At 39.3% G+C, this 22,794-nt stretch overlaps 1 protein-coding gene across 1 annotated transcript; it reads right to left on the bottom strand.

The window, feature by feature from the left end:
• Nucleotides 1-5,614: 5,614 nt before the first annotated feature.
• On the bottom strand, nt 5,615-19,299 carry LOC140943800 (uncharacterized). Its single transcript, XM_073392911.1, has 4 exons — nt 19,135-19,299; nt 18,494-18,605; nt 8,790-8,854; nt 5,615-6,133 (listed from the first exon to the last, which is right to left on the bottom strand). The coding sequence occupies exons 1-4, from the start codon at nt 19,297-19,299 to the stop codon at nt 5,615-5,617; spliced, it is 861 nt and encodes a 286-aa protein (XP_073249012.1).
• Nucleotides 19,300-22,794: the final 3,495 nt, after the last annotated feature.

The following is a 22,794-nucleotide window of genomic DNA, read 5'->3' as shown; positions in this document are numbered from 1 at the left end:
CCGGTCATTCCCTCTTCTCACACAACAACCGAAACAACGACTACCAGTATGGGGGACAAGAAAGCATCCACACTTCCTAAATCTCATGGAACAGACAATTTACGTCCTCTGTTTTTGTCTTGCAATTTAACTAAAAGCATTGATGGAAACAAAACCATCATGAAGTCTGTCGCTTATAATAACGAAAAAACGCTGATTGAATGTAACCCCATTCAATTTTATTCCATGCGGAGTTATTTGGTGGACATTTTAGAAGTGACTGTGACAGAATGGAATAACACTATTCCCGACTTCAATCAGGATAGTCCAGTCATTGTCACCCTGTTTTTCAAGAAAAAGCTGACAGAGTCTCAACGCAAATACATTAAGTTGGATGAATCATTCGACCGTGACCAGCTCATATAAGCATGCATGGGCAACACAGTTCATTCATTATGTGTGAGCTCGAGTGGATCAACATCGCTAGTAAATCACTAGCTTATTGCGCTCAGTTGTTGCAACAGATTAAACAGCTCAAGGAAAAGTTTGAGAGACTCCAAGAAGAAGCGGCTAGACTGAAAACTTTGGTTCAAAAACAAGAACAGCTGGTACAAGATCTAACCGAAAGACATGGGGGCTACGACACCGTCTACTAAATTGGAACAGCTGTTAAGAAAAGTACAGCCTCGTCAATTTACCTCCTACCAAGAATTTATACGAGCCTTGATGATTGAGACATTAGCCAACACAAGCATGACCTTTGATCAATTGAATTACGACTTGTTTGCTTTGAACCGAGAGGTATTTCATCAAGTGAACAGAGAAACCACTGCATTTTTTAAGTTATTGGCTAACAAGCAACAGTGCTTCCTTCCTGATGGACCAACTACCTCACAAGATAAATACTGAGCAGTCCAACAGACTCGAGGAAATTTTACAGCAAATGGACCCTTCGCTACTACAAGGCTACAAAAAGTTTATACATGAAGTTATTATACAGGGCATCAGCTATCACAATCTTACGTTTGACGCTTTAAACTGTTCTTTATTTGACTTCAACAAAGAAGTGATGAATGACATTGTTCAAAAAGCTATTTCTTACTACGAGATGCATGCACCAGAAAAGATCAAGTCCTATGGGAATTGAACATGCCTGGGCAATGATGTCATACATCTTCTATAAAGCTCACGTTAAGCTCAACTCATCATAAACATAATACAATGGCTTTCACTGTAATCTCTGGTGGCGCAAATGGTGTGGATTTAGAAGCAGAAAAGTTAGCAAGACACTATGGTTTACCAGTACATGTCCTCATACCTCCTTGCCATCCGAGAAAAGCCTCCATACAACCCTTAACTCATCAACATTTAGCTGAAGCGATTCCTATCACAACTAAAGTGGCTTTTCGTCTCAACAAACAGTTAACCAACCCGATCAGTTTACAGTATATACATCGAAATTATCATGTGGTAAAACAAGCTGACATGGTGCTGGCGTTTACCTGTTTTGAACCAGAAAAAAATGTTTGCATGGGCGGAACAGGTTGGGCCGTGGAAATGTGTAAAGTCCTCAACAAAGTCTTGTATGTGTATGATGTGGAGCGGAACGTGTGGTTGTGGTATAATCCTAAGCAAGATATGTTTTACGTCTGTGATCAGATGTCAGAAGAACAGTACGCTATACCTACACTCGTGAAGAAAACTGCCATCATTGGAATGAGAAACATCTACGATTACCCTGAGGCTCTTTTCGAATTGCAAGAGACTTTTAAACGTAGTTTACATTTACCAAAACAAGAAGACAAGGATGTAAAGGAACTTTGTAACCCATTTAAATTTTTAACTATTTTATAAGGTTTTCTTCATAAGGTAAAATGATTTTTAATTGCGATCGCCATCAAACGTCTTTGTTCCAATGGATCTGAGAGTTCTTTCTGAATGTGTCGCATCATTGACTCACAGTTTAAGATTTCTCTGACTGCTTGAGTGTTTTTTAATCCCTTGCTTTTGCAGACTTTGGTCCAGCAGAACTAAAGACTGTAATGCTATGCATAATGAGGTGGGAATCATATCCACGCAAATTATGGAAGAATACAGGAATGTGTGTTGTACGCCGCTTGTTTAGGTTACATGAACTATGGGCCGCTCCGCGGTACTCCCCTGTGACATGATTGTGATCTCTCACTTTACACCATTTTTCTTCTTTCTCATAGAAATAAAATCACACTATTGTTAAACTTTAATTACAAGAAAAATAATAATAATAAAATAAACATTGTTCACCTGACTACTTTGTTGTGATTAACTCGGAAAGGGGCTGATAGTACAGTGGTTTAGTATCCCTGCTTGTCAGGCAGGTGACCCGGGTTCGATTCCCGGTCAGCTCGTTCTTTCTTAATCTTGCGATGCTAGCAAGGTTGGGAAAGACTTTTTTTCTTTACTTAAAACCCTAATAAACATTTAAGACTAGTTTAAAAACGTTTTAGAACGTTTTTACACAAGATTCGGTACTGCACATGCGTAGTACACTGCGCATGCGTACTGCGCAGAGGACAAAAATTCTGTACCACATGTCTAAGCCATTCCCTTTATCCACATATATCAGTTCACTTTTACATATTCATTAGTAACTAAGTTCCGAGTCCTCTCCGGGCGCCATCTTGAATTTTTAATTTGATTGACAACTGAGAACAATAGCCTGAAACAATAGGCGGCGGCGGCATCCTTTGAGACCACTACTGACGCCTAGTACTACTTGTCTGTTGTGATAAGGAAAAAATAAATACTGACGTATATTTTACCCGCCTAGGTCAGTCCGTTTACGAAAAAAAACTGTGTCCTATGTCCAGAGTACGGCACTCGGCCAATACCTCGGCGGGCACACTGTTTTTCCCTAACCGGGCCTCCCGGCTAGCAAATAAATATGTGAATATGTATTACATATATTCACAACGAAGACGGACTGAGGTGATAACCGCGAAGCAGCGCAGTTGACCAGCACCGTTCAAAAGCGACTACCTGATTAGTCCGTTTTGCTACGTAGAGAGAATTGTAGCAAGCCAATCAGAACACAGGAACTGACGGCACATTTTTCAAATTTCAAAGAGGCTTTATCATTGGTCCGTTTTGCTCCGCTTTGTTTCTTGTCTGCTTTACTCGCAACGGAGATTTCCTTCCGTTGCAGTTGCAGTTCTTTGATATTTTTCCCTACTAACAGAGTCACTCTTTTCCCTGGTATATTGGGCGGAAACGAAAAGAGGCCTCTGATACAGCAGGAAGTTTGATATTTGATTTTTCGCCATAAGTTCATGCGTTGTTTAAACCAGCATTTCTTTTAAGATTTTTTTTATTCACACAAGCATATTCTTTACAAAGTAGGTTGAATATCAAGAATTCGGCTTCGTTCTCCATCAATCTCGGTTCACGCTCAGTTCTCCACGGCAGGCGAACCTCCTAGATCTGCATAATTGCTCATATCCTACCGCTTAGCCTCATTCAATAATTGTTAACTTAATTATTACACGCCCACTACCGTAGACCAGTGTAAAATATGCTTGACTCAGCAGAGAGATTCTGCTGTTTGATCCCTACGTCTAATTTAATCGTCAGATGCGAAAGAAAGTGTTACATATTAGTCTTAAATGTGCCCCTAAAATATACATATGCGTTTTACGTCATGGCTTGATGCTTTATAGTTGTTTCGGTTTAGCGTTAAAATAATTTTTTCCTAATGTCTCCACGAGGTCTTACTCTTTGTACATCTCCTTAATTTCCTTTACTTTAAATCGTACTCTCTCCTTCACTTTAATTTCCTATAGCCGGGAAGTAATCTCCCGTTAACTTCCAGAACTAACCGTCACGAGTCGGCGTTAATTTCCTGAGTGTTTCTTTCTTCCTCAGCAGTCTTTTTCCATTAAATTCCCTCGAAAAAATCAACTTGTAGCTGGACTGTTAGATTTTCCTTTTACGCCGATAAAAAGTTCCACACAAACTGAAGTGGCCCGGAACGGGCAGCATTCTCGGAATGCATGCAAAACAAACCAAAATAAAATTTCTACAGAGTTGCAAGTTCTGTGAGCGTGTTTTCAGGGATGTCATTGATGGCCATTTCATGCAGCTTCGCGAAGAAAATTTCCCTACATCGAACCTATTTTAGGAAGATGATTATCAATTTGTTGTCATATGCAAACACATACTTTTTTACACAATGAGATAAAATGTTTGGAGGAAGCCTTTTTTTTTTTTTTTTTCATAGGACTAGACATAAGGGCATATTAAAATATTTAGTGCTTTTAGTACGAAGATAATAGCTGTCGTTCCAGATAAAAAATCAAGGTTACGTGATAAATTCAGCCAGTGGCTATAAGTTCATGTTACTAACCGTTCTTATGTAAAAAGTTTGGAATAAACCAACCTTCATTTTGCTCTTGCCCACGAATTCGAATCCACGGAAGCAGCTCCAACAAAATCCACAAAACTATAAACTGCATTTTTAAAAAGGACGAATAAGGAAATACTATGGGCCGGAAAGAGATCATAAGCACAGTATTTCTGACGCCACCACACATCCAAAATAATGCTGAACCCTTCAATATACACAAAGCTATTACGGGCAATTCTTAGGCGCTGGAACAAACAAAAATACTGGAGTCGACGCTCTGAGGCGTACGATAACAGCTGTCTTTACTTATAAGAATCCGCATTTAACTAGATTTAATTCGATTTTCGTCCTGTCATATGGGCTTCCTGAGTTAAAGTCTTGGGAAATTGAGAGTGGGCACTTATTCGAGGTGGGCGTTTAATCGAAGCTGGGCGCTAATAAGTCAGTTTCACAACTTTCAGCTTTTTATTTTGCTGAACAAAACGTGAAGATTTTGCCTTTGTTACAAAGTAGAAGTTTAACCGTTCATTGAAATTTTTTTATAAATATTTAGAAAACAAAAGTCATCACGGAATCTTTTAGTAGAACTTAGTCCAATCTCGTTTTCAGTGACGTCATTTTTGCGGCAAGGGGTGGTAGGGGAATGGGCACTTATTCGAGTTGGGTGCTTATATTAATTATTCCTGCCTGTAGGGCTGGCGCTTATGCGCTTAGCTTATTCGAATAAATAAAGTAGTCTCGATAAAGACTCTACGCCGTTTTGACGGGTGACAGCTTCAATCCTTCGTTCCCCTTGCCTTCAGCCTGCAACACGTACGTCATAAAACGCCTACAAGCTCTTTCATTGTTCACAAAAAAAATTGACATTTTACAGCTACAAGGCAGTACAATATGCTTAGGGACGGATCATTAGCGAAATTATATGAGGGTAGGGGCCGGGCGAAGTAAAAAAAAAAAACATTTCGCGCAAGGGACAACCAATGCCGCAGGCTAAATAACCTTTAAAATACTCATGCACTAGCCTAAAACTGAATTAATACCAGGGAAAAACTCATGCGGCATGAAAATTCTCCATGAATTCTGACTCGCGAGAGGATTATTTGGCGAAACGCCTTAAAAAATCCGGGTAGATTTATAGAACCATGCTTTCACTTCTAGTTTCAGGGCAGAAGTGGACGAACAGCTCAAAGCTGACGTGCCGATTAATTTTTTGCACCCTGCACAAAGGTATAGTGTATATTAAGTAGTTCTCTTTTACTGAACCAAAATGTATCCCATGGCTTTAATATGCTGATCCCCATTATCTCCGCCAAGTTCAGCGTCGTTTCCACATGTGTTAGAGTCATCACGATCGCCTCCAGCGCCGAACCCGATCCTTGAGTTACAAGAGTTGCAATCTCCGTCGTTGTTACCAAGGATACCGATTCTTGCTTTGGAGCGGTCTGCCCAGTTGCACTCTGCATTAAAGCCTTCCTTGTTACAGGTGAGCTGCAAGGAAGCATCAGAACCAACCACGGACTTCCACCTGTCACGACCCAGTGAAGTAGGACGGTATTGCCCATCAGCCATCAGTAAATACAGGGAACTGGCGCTCTTAGAGATTTCGATAAAATTGATCTGGTTGTTGATCTTCATACCGAGGCAGATCTTGGAGAAGGATGTGTTCCAGTAGGAGGGAAGTTTGGTCTCCTGTGAGTCAAACCCAGTCTTGCCTCCATCAAGGTTAAAGGTGTTTTTATCTTGCCAGTATGCAGAGGTGTAGTGAAACGTTTGCTTAGAAAAAATTAAAAAATTAAAACAAGCGATCGCCTTTACAGGACACCGGGGGTGGGGGAAGGTGTTTCCAAGGAAATCAGTGGTTCAGTCCGACTGCTAGTGTGACGTCACATCTCGCGTCAGTGAGTTTCAAAATGGCGAGCAAAGTGTTCATCGAAGAGACGGATACATAAAAATTTCTATTTAATCACGGAAATACATTTCCGATTTCTTGGATTTGGAGATTTTAAGGTCCCTATTGTCATAGAAAACTAGAATTTAGTACCTTGTTATTATGAAACGTCCAGTGGTGTAATGAATTTTAAAGATTCCTTTCTATCGTCGAACAAATTTTACAGGCAATCATACCGACCGGTCACACTTTTGAGGGCCAGTGCACAGCAAGATTAATTTAGACACAGCAACAGGAGGTTCATCAAAGGATATATTATATTTTATATTGTGCGTATCTTCAGCTCTTCAGAGCTAGTGGAACCCCATATATCAATCCTTTCAAAGTTCGCTTAGCTGTACCGTTGAAAGAGGAAGCTAAATGCTAGGTATTTGTGAGAGACTGTGATCATTAAATCTTGTTGCTTTACCCCATTTTCATATTGTACTGGGCCTATCAGTAATAAAATCCCGAAAACCAATAAAATGTTACGTTTAAATATTGTTTTTGGGTAAATCCAGTGGAGATTTTAGGGTAATGAGTATTGTTGTTATGATTAAGACGATGTACAAATGGCAAGTTTAAATTTAACCAGTGGGTTTTTAGTGCCAATTTTGGTGTCAGTACTGAGTGTTGTTTGTCATGATGTCAACTAACATCAGGAGAGAATACAGCTGTTTCAGAGGAGGGACATGTCTTGACAGCTTATGTTCAATTTTCTGGCACTAAGCTTGGCCAGTATGCAGATCAAGAACTCTTGAAATCCATTCCAAAATAAAACTCTCCCGACTTAAAGCTTAATATATATATATTGATCCAAGTGCGTGATCGACAGGGTCAGCGGTAAGAATAAATGAAAACAGGAGAAAAGAATTGTGTATTTAAAAAAAACTGAATAGGAAAAAAAAAACCAAACAGAACGGTACAAAGTACAGAATTCAGCGTCGCCGGGAGTCTAACCCGGTTCATCTGCTCTTGCAAGCAATTCCTTGACCACGTACTGCACCACGCAGTGCCACAAAAAGTTTGGATGAAAAAAATTTTGTAATATCAAAACCATTCAGTTTTGTCTGCCACAGACGCTGTTTGAAGCTAGTGGAGCTGTATATATCATCAATTCAAATATACATTTGAGGAAAATAAGCTTAAGCACTTATTTCAAAGTTAATTCGCATTATTTCGGGTTGAACGGGCCGATCGATGTGGATAATCCATCAAGACTAGCTTGAATGAATTTGGTGGCGAATAAGGAAATCAACAGAGGCCCATACTCGAAAAGATTGATATGAAGTTGGGTCTTTTTAACTAGGGAAAGAATAGATGAAATATAAACATGCGTGATCTGTGAATGGAACCTCCTATTCTGGAGACTACACCTTACCTATTTTAGAGGAAAACAGGATTTAAGTTTTGATGGCCTTGCCGGTCCCGTGAAAAAGATGGCGATCCCGCAATACGGCCCGCAAAACAAATTAACAAAATTATGCAATTATGAACACAAAATATCAAAATCGTTTACACAAGCAGATTATGGCAACAACAAAGCTCACACGCTTGCGATCAAGTTAGCAATATATAGCGATATTTGCTAGCTTCTTAGCTTTTTCTCCAGCTGTTTCTCGACCGCGCCCGTCCTAATAACTCATTGCCAGTACCCCTTGCTAATTTGCACAAGCGACCCGAATCTCTTGCCAGTTATTATATGACGTCACACTGGCAGGCGAAGTGGGTCAAGAAACGAAGTTGGAAAGCAGTAGAGTTACCTCCCTTCCCTCTCCCTGCAGGACACTCAGGTTATGGCGGCCAGCTAAAAGCCAAGGAAATCAACTTATCTTGACTGAAGCATATGCGATGTCTCCTATATTAGTCAGCTACTTCATTGCGTGATCATATCAAGTTAGTCCAGAAACACTCATTACTCACTTTATTTTATCCATTTTGAAATCAGTGGTGATCCTGCAGTCTAATCGGCTCTCCACAGTGTGATTTATTCACGAATTACACTATATATTTTTTTTTTTTGCGGTAAATCACATCTGTTCTAAATCGCGTCATTTCCGTTTTAAATCGCACCATTTTCTCTCTACATTGAATCGTTTCTGTTTCGGGTACAAAATGAGACGTAAACTGGCCATTTTGTTTCCGCTTTGTAACAAACCAGCCACTTGACAGTGTGACTTGATCAATGAAATATTGGTACTAACTGAATTATGGGATTTCAAAATGGCTTTACAAAGTGGTGATTGAACTTCATGGCGTGCAAGTTTAGTCTAAAATCATACTAAGTCTTTTGATTTTAGACTAAATTACACTCCACTTAGTTCAATTACTCTTTTTATGAACTATTTCTTTCAGCTATGACTTGTTATATCATGTGAATAGACACTGTACCGACGGTTAATTTATATGAAAATGAAAATCAAGAGATACTAAAAAAACTGGAAACTGTAAACACGTTCGTTTCATTAAGTAAGGCAACCATAGATAATGTTAGCGAGCTACCTGATTGCCATCAATCTTCATGACCAAAGTCCAACCTCCATCACTGCATTGTCCATTTGAAGTCACAGACATGGTCATGTGACAGTAAACGTCAATAACCTCATTCTCCATAAGTAGTGGGTACGCTTTGTTTTCGCGGGATCTTAAAAAAAGCAATTGCAAAATGATAAGGAGTGTTGACACCCAATATTAAAAAAATATATTGTAACCAGACGCAAACAAATATTGACTCAAAGACTTCTCTGCAGAACCAAAACTGAATATTTGATCGGCTGTAATGCAACTGGAAGCCTTTGAAATAAGCATAGCCTCAGGACTAGGTTCCCTGGTCCATCTGAAAGATTGCAGACTTGGATGTTGGTAATTGCGGAAAAAATGCCACAATAAGATTGTGTTTACTGTCTTTTATGATACCAGCACTTTATCAATTAAGTATTGGCAATTCACAAAGCAGACAATTTATTAGCGCAGTTTCACGGCGTCTTGATGTCGGCCATATTGGTGTTCGTTATAAAACATACAATTCTCAGTCGTGATTTTAACAGCCTTAGTAGTAGTCTTAGTTGATTTTACTTACACTGTCTTGACAAAACGGTCGTTACATGATGAAACTGTGCAGAAGAAAAATAAAAGAAAATATTTAACGAATTAAAAGTGTTGCCCTTCAACCTGCGAGTTAACGTTCAGTATACCCCTAACCCGAGAGGCCTATTTCCAAGCTGAAAAAAGAAGCTCCTTGCGTTTTATTACGTATATTAAAGAAAACAAGGAATGCAGGAGACCGATTAACGATAATACATACGGGTGATTAAAAAAATAATATTATTCTTTCTGGTAAAAAAAATAAGATCAGAAGACCCGTTCACAGCGATAGGAATAAGTTTCTCTCGTTTAATCGGCACTATTTACTCTCGGTTCGGTTTTGAATTTTTTATCATCATGATGTTACTTAATCAACACTTTTTAGTTATTCTTGCAGCAGGTAATACTTTAAAACACATAAAAAGTAAAACGCTTTTTCGATCATTTTCTGTTAAAGAAGAAGACCTTGTCTTCAGATGCACGCCCACTTCGATGTTTTTGCTTTAGAAGGATTAAATGTTATTGTTTGCTCACACTTGGTTTCTCAAAGACCCTCTAAGTCGAATATGGATGAAGCCTGCTAACTCACCTGGTTCGCAATTCTTTCCATCTCCGTAATATCCCGGACGACAAGTGCAGTTGTATCCTCCCTTGGTATTGTTGCAGTAAGCATTGATATCGCACTTGTGGGTATTTTTTGCGCATTCGTCAATATCTATAAAAACAAAACAGTTTATGGTCAATTCATCTGGCCCCAGCTGTTCAAGGGTGCCTGGATGGTGCCATCCAATGGATAAGTCTCTATCCAGCAGTGGAAAACGCAATTGGTTTCCTAAATACTTGACTACGAGTAGTCCTCATTTTTCCTCTGGGATATAGTAGAACGAGCTAAACGCAAGCGCGGGTGAAAATTACCCACGCGAGAAAGGCGAGTTTCTCTCTTACCTCCGTGTCTCATCATGATATTACTTCAGCACTTTTTAACAATTTTTGCGACAGAAAATACTTTAAAACACATAAAATGTAAAACGCTTTTTCGATCATTTTCTGTTAACGAAGAAGACCTTCTTTCTTCACATACACGCCCATTTCGATGTTTTTGCTTTGGTAGGATTTAATGTTATTGTTTGCTCACACTTGGTTTTTCAAAGATCCTCTAAGTCGAATATGGATGAAGCCTGCCATCTCACCTGATTCGTGACAATTCTTTCCATCTCCGTAATATCCCGGATGACAAGTGCAGTTGTATCCTCCCTTGGTATTGTTGCAATAAGCATTGATATCGCACTTATGGGTATTTTTCGCGCATTCGTCAATATCTATAAAAACAGTTTCTGGTCAATTCATCTGGCCCCAGCTGTTCAAAAGTTGCCTGGATGGTTCCATCCAATGGATAAATCTCTATCCAGCAGTGGAAAACGCAATTGGTTTCCCAAAAGAGAAATACTTGACTACGAGTAGTCCCCGTTTTTTCTCAGGGATAGTACACGAGCGAAACGCGAGTGCGCGTGAGAATCATCTCGCGCGAGAAAGGCGAGACGCGGCGGTGAGAGAGAAACTCGCCTTTCTCGCGTGGATGATTTTCACACGCGCTCGCTTTTCGCTCGCTCTACTATAAGGAAAAAATGGGGACTACTCGCAGTCTACCTAAATACTTATCCGCTGGATAGTGATTTATCCGCTGGAGAGCACTTTCGTGTCTTTTGAACAACCGTTACCTGATGGTTATATCAAAAAACAAGATGGCGAAGGACTCTAAAATTGAATATGGCCACAAAAATCAGACTTATATACCTACAAGAGCCTATACTTCAACGGAAAGAAAACTCAAAATAACAATCACTCAAAATAGGGGAGTCGCAAGAAGTCACGCGAGAGCAGCACGCGAAAGGAGACGCGAGAGTGCGAGGAGCGGGAAAGAAAGGGAGAGCTTGCAAAGATCTAGACTGCGAACTACAGACGTATTTCGGTCGTGGCTTCTCTCCCTCCGAAAATAGCGACTGCGATCTCGAGCTGTGAAACGATTTCGGTGACGTTGTTTCTTTTCTTCTGTCCTCAACCAATTAAATTGAGTGATAGAAAGATGTGATTGATAACACGCACGAAATCGCGAGGACCGCCAACTGTTGATGCAGTTATATATGAGTGGGGAAACGCCAAAAAAAGTTTCCTCGGCCAAAGGAAACTGATGTTTTTTTGCTTAAAGGTAAAATTTCCAGTCTGAAGGAGAAAGTGAAGATCTTTAGCGAGAGTGAATTGGAGATTCGTGCGTTAATTTATCGCTCAGTTGGAGTCGATTTCAGCTAGTGTCGATTTGTCTCTTCACGTCGGTTGCAATAGTCTGCGAACGGCAGGCGTTTCTCCTTGCTCATCGCCGCTGAGGAACGACTTTTACCAAAAAGCCAAAATGCTGCCTGTTCCAAATACGCTTTTTTCCTCTGACGGGTAGATTATGCTGGAGGGGTTCTACTTTTCGACTGAGCAAATGTGATTTTAGCCGCTTTTTTCACACTGAGAGGTCATGACACGCTCATTGATTTTCTGCGGTTTTTGTTTATGGTCGGGAAGTTGGTTTGTCCTATGATGCAAGATCATATTCTGTGACCGTTTTTGAGGGGTAAAGCTCTTTATTGCGGCTAAATAAGGGTTTTAAGTTCTCTAATTAGCTCCAAAGTGCCTTCTGAATCAACAAACAAAAATGTTATTAGATCGTACCATAAGGTGCATTATATCGAATTTGCCGTATACTATCTTACAGGGGCACCCAACGAGAATATAGTTCAAAACCACTTAAACATAGCATTGTTAAACGTATTTTAGTATTTAAACAGTAGATATAGGCATATTTTAATCCCCTAAAAATTTTTCATCTGTTCGGATTTCCTAGCTGAAAGTCTAGTGATCCGAAAATTATAGGGATCAAAACTTACCTTTTCGAAAATTTCAGCCAGAAAAAAGGCTTCCGAAAATTCTTGGTGACCTTTTTAGGGTAAAAATCCGTTAAAAATAGGCAAATATACCATTTTTTGGATGTTCGAAAATCCTAGGAGAGGCAGGCAAGCAAGAAATTTTACAACAAATGTTTCGAAAATTCTAGATCTCAAATCGTCTTCCGAACAGATATTCTTCCGAAAATTGTCGTTGGGTGCCCCTGATCTTACGGTACCCGGTATGCTGTTATGTCGTTCTCGGTGATGTTCTATTTTAACCGGAACACTGTTATATCGTACTCGGTAGCCTTATATCGTAACCAGAGTAGTATTGTATCGTAAGAAAGGCAAATGGACGCTAATCTTTAAAGATAAAGACCCCAACGACGTTGGAAACTGCAGGCCAATAACTGAATATGCATACTTGAGATGCAAAGAAACAAGCCAAGATCACTTTCATTTAAAAAAGGAAAGGACTGTTAACTTTTAGAAAATTGGAGACCGACTTCACTTCACCACATTGATGTTAAGGTTATCCTGGTCTTAGCCACCAGGATAAAAAACGTCCTACCAAGCATAAATTCATTATAGCCAAGTGGTTTTGAAGTTTGTAGATTTTTTTTTTCAATTATCGTCTCACAAAAGACTAAGTATTTTTATCTGTATAGGGGCGTGAGGTAAGGCTTCCCTCTTTTCTCCATATTTCTTCATGATTGCAGTTGAAACTCTTGCTCTAGTAGTTTGTCAAAAAACAGTTATAAACGGTATTACAATCTGTGATGAAGAAATAAACAATGATGTTACAACGGCGGTTCTCTTTGACATGACTTCGTCACCGACCCCTTTTAAACCTGGGGGTACTCAACAAAGTTTTATATGAGGAGGCTCTGCCCCGAGGTCCAAGCCCTTACTTTATATACCATTTTTGACAGAAAAGGTACCACTTTTATATTAAAAACTTTTATTGACAAATGATGCCCTTTTCACAAACCTAGTTTAGAACTTTGCATTGCTATCAATTGCCGTACATGCGCTGTATTTTAGATACGAGCTAATCACAAAACCAGAAAATTTTATCGACTTTTTTTACAGCGTATATAAATTCTTCTGCGGGCCTATTAGGTCATGTTATATACGGAAAGAACACTCGGATCTTCCTACCCTTTCATATACTTCAACTTGTTGAATCTGCACCCGTTCATATTCCTGAAGCTTGAAAAAGGTACCCCTTTCGGGCGGTGCCTCCCCGTATAGGCCATTATGGGGAGAACCCCCCCCCCCCCCCCCCACCGCTTCCCTTCCCCAACCGTGGACCCAGGGTCTTCAAGCCTCCTTGAAGTTTTAAAGAATTTGTAATTAACTCTAGTCATTAAAATTGAAGGAATGTGGATCGTCTCATCCAAAGTTAAAATCCCCAAGACCTGTTGTCATAAAATGGCCTGACGAACCAATCAAAACCCTTGGGTAATATCACTCTTATTACATCAAACTTTTGCACAAAAAAAAATGTATTAAGAGATTGGACAGTGTCAAAAAAAAAATGATAACATCTGGTTTTTAAGGGTTCTTTCTATCTGTGGGAAAGTAACAATAACAAATTTTTCATTCAACCAAAATTAAACACCTGTTGAAAAAGTGAGATTTGTAATACCTTAAGAAATTACAAGAGACTATAAAGGGGACAGAGAGGCCATCCCCCATATACACCCTATTCCATAGGTAATTCGTCTCGAGTTATTTTTAGAATCGGGATGAAGTTACCTCGCGCGAGGCGTGGATGTTTCGTGGAGGTTTCGCATGACCAAACGCCGTGCAAAACATGTCGGGCGAGAGGCAATGAAAGCGTAAAAAGATCGAGAGCATTCCTGAATATTGAAGCGAAATGAGTCGGCGCTCACCTGGGAAAAAGGAATCGCTGGACTCTTTGACAACCCGTGAAATCAGTTTAACTCGAAGTTGTCGTAACCTCAGTGCTTTAATAAAATGAGAAATTTCGCCGGTCTATTGAAACCGGTCGTTTGTACAGTTTAGGGAGTTTAAGATCCAACGACGCGGACGACAACTAGAACGTCAAAAAAACAATAGGTTTAATTAGCAAAACAACAACTTCGCACGTGCAACACACTTTTTTGTTCATTTCTTTCCCGTTTTTGCACGACTACGACGTGAAAATGCCTAATTTCGCGTTTTATGGAGGACGTAAATAAGCAACGACGAAATTTTATTTCTCTTTCTGAGCTTGAATATGGTCCCTTGAAATTCAGCTTTAGGAGGGTTCGCCTACAATTGACTAAAAAAAAAATAAACATCAAACCAGAAATTGCTCTCTTTAAACTGTAAATTGTAAATGATCCTGAGAGAATATTCAGTGTGTTAAGGATTTCCCTGCTCTACTGTTAGCTCTATACAAGAGAGGAAGGGCGATTCTTTTTTAATTTCGGTTTCGCTGACACAGCTTTCGCAGAAATCTCGCTGTAGTCGTTTTCGTCGACAAAAGGAATAGCAAAATCGCTCTCCGCGTCTTCCCCCATTTTGTTCCGCGTCAATTCGTGGAGGACGCGTGGCTCTAGCGTGGGTCGTCCACGCGGAATACATTCGCGCTATGTGATTGGCTATTGTCCAATCCCCCTTTGGTTCTGCGGTTCTAAAATAACTCGAGACGAATTACCTATGGAATAGGGTGTATATGGGGGATGGCCTCTCTGTCCCCTTTATAGTCTCTTGGAAATTAACGACGGTTGATATAAATGTGCATTTTTGACGCATAACGGTAAAAAACAACAATTTTTGGCGGTTGACGAGGGTATTCGATGGCTGTTAAACCAAGAGAACTCTTGGTTAAACCTATTGGGACCCTAAAGTAAAACACCTTAAGCAAGCAAAGCACATCAAGCCATTAAAGCACCTCAAGCAGACCAAGCACCTCAGGCAAGTAAAGCACCAGAAGCACGTAAAGCACCTAGAGACGGTACATTATAATGATCATATATAACGTATACCTATCTGTGCAATTTTGAAAGCCGCTGACCACATTTTCACCTTGTGCGACTTGAGAGAAATCTACTCTTGATCGGGTACGACATGACAGCATCCCGGCTATGATATACAGTCGCTTTGTACGACATAACTATTTCCTGGATACCATCTATGGTTACCGGGTGCGATACAACAACGTTCAGGTTACAATACAAGTTTACCGGGTGCGATACAATATCATTCAGGTTACGATATCAGGTTACCGAGTGCGAAACAACAGCATATAAGTTACGATCTATGGCTACCGGGTACGATACATCAGAATTGGAGCACGATACAATACTACTTTGGTTACGATATAAGGTTACCGAGTACGATATAACAGTGTTCCGGTTACGATACAACATCACCGAGTACGACATAACAGCATACCGGGTACCGTAAGATAGTATATGGGCAAATTAGATATAATGCACCTTATGGTACGATCCGATAACATTTTTGTCCAGTAATACCCTCCAAAAACCCTGACAAACGAATGACATGGATCGTAGCCTATAAGCTGAGTCGGACCTACAATATTCTTTGAATTAAGCAGGAAACGTGTCCCTTCAAATACGCTGCATTCTGTTTGAACTTCGGCGTCATTAAAAATCGCATTCGTTGCTTTCCACTTTGTCAAAAAAATATGTTTGTTCATCACTGCAGTGATTTTCTTATTTTCTTGAGGATGTCAATCTTCCACGCATCCGCTTGGATATGACTGAAACAAATCAACTGACTTCGTTGTGGAGAAAGACAACAAAGTAACGAAGTATCTAAAAAACGTAGTATTTAGTATAGTAAAGTTTTCCTGGCAACCCCTTCTCAGCCTTCTGATTTGCCGGTTTATATATTCCGCGAGGTTGAGATCGACTCCAAACTGATCGCCACTTAGTCCTCAGAAATCGTTCACCGATCACAGAAGGAGGGAGCGATCATTTCCCTCGCCGAAGAAAAAAGTAATCATAATTTTCCCGATCGCCGTAACATCGTGTTTCAAAGTAAATTGGCGATGCGTCATTTTCCGCCACTGCCTGGCATTTCGCTTCGTCTGGGTGAAGCAGAAACGAAAATTTATGAGCGATCGGTTGCAAGCACTCCTTTCCTCCGACCTCGCGGCTCCGCCACTCGTTCGCGCGTTCTCTTGCGGCTCGCTTCGTTCGCTATACATGTAGAGCTTGCAAGAAGGCTAGGGTTATAATTAACAATTATTCCTCGAGCCCGAATGGGCTCTGAGTCAATAGCCCATGAGGGGAAAGGAATAATTGTTTTAGTAAAATCCAACTAGTTGGTCAAAAATATCGAGAAAAAACAACTTAATAAGCTAGCAAAACGCGATTCCTTTTTTTTCTTTTCCCACAAAAAACTTGTAGTCACATAGGAAGGGAGATATATTGTTCCGTGTCAGGGGCCGGGAAAATTAAGTTGGCAAAAACCTTTGAAAAAGGTGACAAATAGTTTTGAAGGTAAAACAAGTCTTAATTTCCGTATGATTCTTACTCATCTGTCGAACAATTCGTGTGCATTTCGCGCCTCTCGTCCAATATCGTATCTGATTAAGCCCCGAGACCGACTCATTGAAAGAAAGATTGTATACAAGGACTAACCTGCGGGATTGCTAACATGTTTTGGTTTTCAAAGCCGGCGCTTTTCGCTACTAGTGGACTATCAATCAGAACGCAGCATTGATAATAGACTTGTTGGATTTTACTAATCACTCTTAGCCCTCCCCTAGTATGAAAATAAAATGTGCATGGCCCATATGCATAACTACAGGTTATGGCGTTTTAAATAGAGAGAATGCAGGTATAAGGGTCGTAAAAGGCTCCACACTCTTATAAACTTCGGCTCTCACTGCTTCGCAGGAAGAAACACAGCACCTTCATAGCGCCATGCTTGGGCTTATATTTTTCGCTTACGTTCGCTCTGAGTTTGTTTCATAAAAATGTCGCACCTTTTAAATATATTAAAGTAAATTTAGGCTTCCACTTCACTATCTATGAACGGTATTAAAACTTATTGTGTTATAGTTTCAGTTTAAAGGACAAATTTTTCTGAACAAATTAAAGGAAAGAAAGATGCCGAGCACTTACACTACTTAACAATTTACATTTACACTTACATTTACAGGTATTAGGTCGGCAACAACCGTTGGGTTATCACACCAACCGTAAAAATAAAAACAAACAAATAAATAAATGAATAAAAATAAGTAAATGCATAAAATACAGATATATCAATATATAAAATAATGATATAAAAGTTAAATGAAGAAAACAGTAAACTATATAAATGATATATAACTATAAGAGAAGCTGTTAACCTATATTTAATATTTTCTAAAGAGGATGATGAAACAATGGCCTCAGGGAGCCAGTTCCAGTCCGCTATAGTTTTTGGAAAAACGAAAATTTGAAAACGTCTTTATTTGCATATGACACGCGAAATTTAAATTGATGGCTTCTTCTCGTGAGACTCTCGGAGTGTTGAATTAAATAATTTCGGGTATCTATTATCAATAAGACCATGAGTTAGTTTATACATAAGTGTTAATCTAGACTGCCTTCTTATCGTTTCCAGCTTGGCCCACCGCCCTAGCTAAGTCTTTAATCATGTCCGTAACACTGGCATATCTATCATAATTCTGTGATCAGAACCGTGCTGCTTTACGTTGAACCCTTTCCAGAGCACTAATATCTTTCTTTAAAGAAAGCTGCAAGCTGCACTTGCATGTTCCAGCTTCGGTCGTACCAGGGATGTATATGCAATTTCTATTACTTTCTTTGGACAATTCCAATTGGAAAAAAAGGTCGTCCAGCACCTATCCAAACGGCTCTCTGATTGGCCAGCTCGCGAGAACAGTATAAATATTTTCATGGAAAAATCGTTATGTATGCATTAGTTATTATTTCCCATCCCAAGCAGCTAGTATTTGCTTTATACAGAGCGAAAGTTCCATCAAATTGACAGTCTCTAAAATGTTACCTTTAAAATTACTGACCTATGTTAAAGCTATACATTGCCAGAATTGGTATGTGACATTAATCTGTCAGCGGATTATAACTTTTTTCGTCCCACTGAAAAATGTTTCATCGGCTTTAAACAATACTTGTCTTTAGATATGACTTTGTTATATTTATTATAAGGAACAAAAAAAAGGTTAGGATTTACCTATTTCACATTTTACTCCACGCCATTGCGGACTGCATGAACAAGCGAACGCTTCCTTTTCTTTGGTCATGAACAGACAAGAACCTCCGTTAAGGCATCCAGCCATCAGGCAACCCTGCAGAAACGTTCGCATTTTACTTCTGTAAGCAAAAACAGTTTCCCATCGACGTTCTACAACTTTTTAAACTCAGCAGATGTTTTAGCCTGTATTTATTCTCAGTCACATATTAACAAAAAAAACGTGCAAGACAGGTGAGTGCACTGTTATTTTGAAAAACAAAAACAAAAATGAAAATTCAACATAAATTGCCTACTCGACTTTCCTTGAATTGTTGAATTGCACTTTACTCTTCTCCTAATTGTAAATTAAAAACAAGTAAACCTTTTAATTGAAGGCAAGAAAACATCGCCTTCGATAGCATTTGGTTGCGGAAAAATGGTAGCTAACAGCAGAATATACGAGACAGACTCCCATACGAGACAATATCACCACTTTTCATGCTCTATTTTAAAAGTGCATCCCAATAAAAGTCAACTTGTCCGTTTTTCCTACAGAACAGCTATTAAAAATTAATTTGAACAAAGTTATCGTCTTACATCATGATGTTAGTTGTATAAGCTGGAACTTTATATCTTCAACTTACCTTAAGAAACATTGAAAACGTTGTGCCCGTATTATCAGTGAGCTTGGTGTCATCATCTGTAGTTATTGAGAACTCGTGCTTGTTCAGTTCACAGTTGCCTGAGGACTCTTTGAAGTTAGAAGAGGTACACCAAGAATGCCTTAAACAAGCTTGATTGCATGACATTTCATCCGTGGAATCGGTTCTCTTTACAGCATAGCCATGTAAACACTTTTTCTCTTGGGTTACTATGTAGGCAGATCTAGATTCTTCCTCGGCAGCCAAAACTGCTCCAAAGGCGGTCAAGTAGAAAAAGAGTGAACAAATCATTTTGTCCATATTTGCAAACTTCCCGAGTGGTTTTCATCAACAGGGTGTGGGTGATGTGTGAGAAGGAAAGTTGTAGGGTTCTTAAAATACTGTGAAATATATTTAATTATTAATTTGAGGTCGATTGACGTGTGTCATACATGTCAGTGGCTTTTCATGTCAAAGCGTAGGATAGGGAAAAGCTATAAAAAGCTCTTTCACTGTTCTTTCCAATGCAATTTGGCGAACTGAAATGCTGAAAAAGCACAAGACTGATGAGCACATCCGAGCCTTATTCTGAGGAGTTATGATATTGGCAAAGTTCAACATGATACTGACTGACAGAAAGCTCTTCAACAAGATTGTCGCTTTTTTTAAAAAGAATGCCGGTTTGGTGAAAAGTTCCGCTCTACTAAGAAATATTGATCAAACAAACCCGTTGCTACAAATGCAGAGAATGCCGTTTATGACAACGATATTTCCACTCACTTTACTTATTGCTTTTCAGAAAAATTTACAAGTTTTCCGGCATGTATATGCCCGCTAAAAGCAATGGCTAATCAATTACCTCAAAGAGGAGTCATTTAGGTGTTATTTCACTTCAATTTGCATTTAATCATTTTTTTAGGTTTCACACTGTAATCATTGGTTAAAATATCAGTGCTTACTGGGGGGGATTGTTCCAGCTGGAGAAAAAAGCCGTCAGTTTAAATCCTTGTAGAATAAAAAAAAAAACAAATAATAAAAATAAACAAAATAAAAATAAAATAATAAAAATAAAAATAAACCAAATTCAAGCTTTTTATTAACCCATACTAAAAGAAAGGAAAATATCTTTGTTTGTTGTTGCTTTTGGCGAATTGAGATCAGTTTCATCCTTTGATTGGCCTTGTAGACTTGAAGAGAAAGGCAAAGAAGGCCAAATTGCACGCGCACATGGCACAATTAAAGTGTTTATGTAAAATAATAATTATGAAATTTTTATTTTACGCCTTATGTTACTTTTGTCGTGGTGTACTATCGCTCGGTTTTTTCAGTAATAATCATCGCTTTTTGTAATAATCTCTAGCAGTTTACAATAAATTTGTCGCATTTCACAATATCCGTCGCAATTCGTTGTAATAAACCGCTTCCCACTTTTAAATAAAAAGTCTGTCACCATTTGTAATAACGGATCCCTAGCCGGCCCCCCATCATGTAAACCATTGGTATAAAGGCGGAGTACAGTGTCGAAGACGCAGGCTATTTGCAAGTTCTCCACAGGGTGGTGCTAATCATCCTTGGATAACTGTCTTATTAACTGAAGACCTCATTAAAATGATAAACGTGCACAAAATTCTAGTAAACACAGTGCGGTATCCAACAGAAAAGGAGAAGAGAAACCTCCTGCCTAATTTGTTTAGTTTTTTTCTTCCTTATTATCAATATGATCATATTATAAGCATCATCATTATCTCTCATTATTTATTATTATGATTATTAATATTTTTTTCATGTATGCAATGTTATGAACGACTGGATTTTTTTCTGGCAAACATAGATGAAATTGAAAGTGTTTCTTGAATGGTTGACACTCATGGCCTGGTTTCGCCGAAAGTGGAATTTAATTAACCAAGTCTGAGTTCGACTGGTTGCAATCCTCTTAGCCAGACTTAGCCTCCCCGCAGACGTCCTTTGGGGTTCGTTTGTCACGCATTCATTTCTCCCCTACGGGAGAAATGAATGCGTGACAAACGAACCCCAAAGGACGTCTGCGGGGAGGCTAAGCCAGACTGGTCCAGGCTGTCAGGTCATGATTGGGATTAGTTGGGACCAGCGGAAAGGGAAAAGTGAAGGCAAGGAGTTATCCTTTTTTGGGCCAAGCAAATTCCTTCCCTAAATTGACATTCATAAGTGCCTTCCGTGTACCATCCTGCATACTAATTAAGTGCCTTCCGTTGGCCTTCCTGCATACTTTTTAAGTGCCCTACGTGTGCCTTGGCATAGTAATAAGTGGATAGCCGTTTTTATTTTAATAACTGTACTTTTCAATAGCGACAAAAGTTTTGCCTAGTTTTGCCCGGTAAGTAACTTTAGCCCGGTTTGAACGTCTATGAAAAAAAAAAAAAAAACAGAAGAAGGAGCTGCTACCTACCAACGCGAAAAACAGTTTATGTCCTCTTTTTAGCGCAAACAATCGGTTATAAGACACGCACAAAAAGTGGAGCTAAAAACTCTTTATTTAAATCTTGACTCAGTATTAAAATTCTTTGGTGAGCTTATTGTCTTGTTTCGAGCTCCGTTTAAGTCAAGGAACCCAAGGGACAGCCTTTACTTATTATTATAAAAAAAACAAACAATAAAACAGCTTAAGGACGATTAATAGAAACATGCGACTTATAAATACTCGCAATGAAACCAGACAGGTTTCCTAAGACGCAGTAACTGCAAAAAGAGAAACGTACTCAGTGATTTATTAAAAGGAATCTATTAACACGGTTTTTAAAAAAAATCAAACTAGCTATTTTTTGCACTTACCCCTCCCTCTCTCCTCCTCCTAATTTTTTCACATTTTTTCCCACGCCCACTACGACCCTAATCCACCCTACATCGACTACACATTGACCTCGCATCGACCCTGCATCGACGTTTCTTTTAACACATTTTCTTTGTAACGATCTCTATTTTTTTCGCCACCACCACCGTCACGTTTTTATTGTTTTTCTTTCCTTCAACATCTGCCTTAATTATGTATCTCTCACACTGAGGCCGTCGAAGAGTCATCGATAATATTAGAGCCCGCCCAAATCAAGTTTTTTTTTTTTTTTTAAGGAACTTTTTTAAAGAATTAGGAATTTAAGAATACGAGATTTTATTCTTTTTAACTTGTTTTCTTTGTAATATCAGAGACGGATTTGTAATGAATTAATTTAAAACTCTGAACTGCCTGCAAGAGTTATTGACCGCATCTGAGCGGCAAGGTCTTGTGCAGCTATAATGAGTCCTTCTGTTTCGGCCTTGAGACCATAGGACTTAAGCCATTTCCATTTGCTGCAAGCCCTGATTTTTTGCACCTTTCTTGATTCTCTTTGTATCCGCTGTTTCTTCGCCTTCAGGTTGCAGATTTTTGAGGTCCAATTCTTTCTTGAATTTTACAGCTTCCTTTGGGATAGAGTAGGAGCCTCTTCCTACTTTCGTGTCGTTGGAAAAGGCGGAGGAGTGAATCACTGGTAAATGTAAGGTATGCTGTTAAGCCGATAGTGGTAGTATTGTAAGACAACTCCACTTGGGTAAGGCCTCATCCGCCTCTCCCTCTACTGGAAGGAAAATCTGTCCACATCAGCTTTGGGGTGGTGCATTTTGCCCAGAGTGAGCAGCCTTCTGGTCTTAGTA

The sequence above is a fragment of the Porites lutea genome, chromosome 7 (assembly GCF_958299795.1).
Source record: "Porites lutea chromosome 7, jaPorLute2.1, whole genome shotgun sequence".
In the NCBI taxonomy this organism is placed as follows: domain Eukaryota; kingdom Metazoa; phylum Cnidaria; class Anthozoa; order Scleractinia; family Poritidae; genus Porites; species Porites lutea.
Note: the sequence above shows the minus strand (reverse complement) of the source record. Positions and strands in the feature narration are given on the sequence as shown.

Bases quoted from the DNA above. Each gene is read 5' to 3' on its own strand.
- LOC140943800 (XM_073392911.1), bottom strand. From the start codon at position 19,299: ATGTCATGCAATCAAGCTTGTTTAAGGCATTCTTGGTGTACCTCTTCT. The intron at 18,606-19,134 runs GTAAGTTGAAGA...ACGTTTCTGCAG, and splicing joins CGTTTTCAATGTTTCTTAAG to GGTTGCCTGATGGCTGGATG. The intron at 8,855-18,493 runs TAGGTAAATCCT...TGACCATGTCTG, and splicing joins GCGTGGAGTAAAATGTGAAA to TGACTTCAAATGGACAATGC.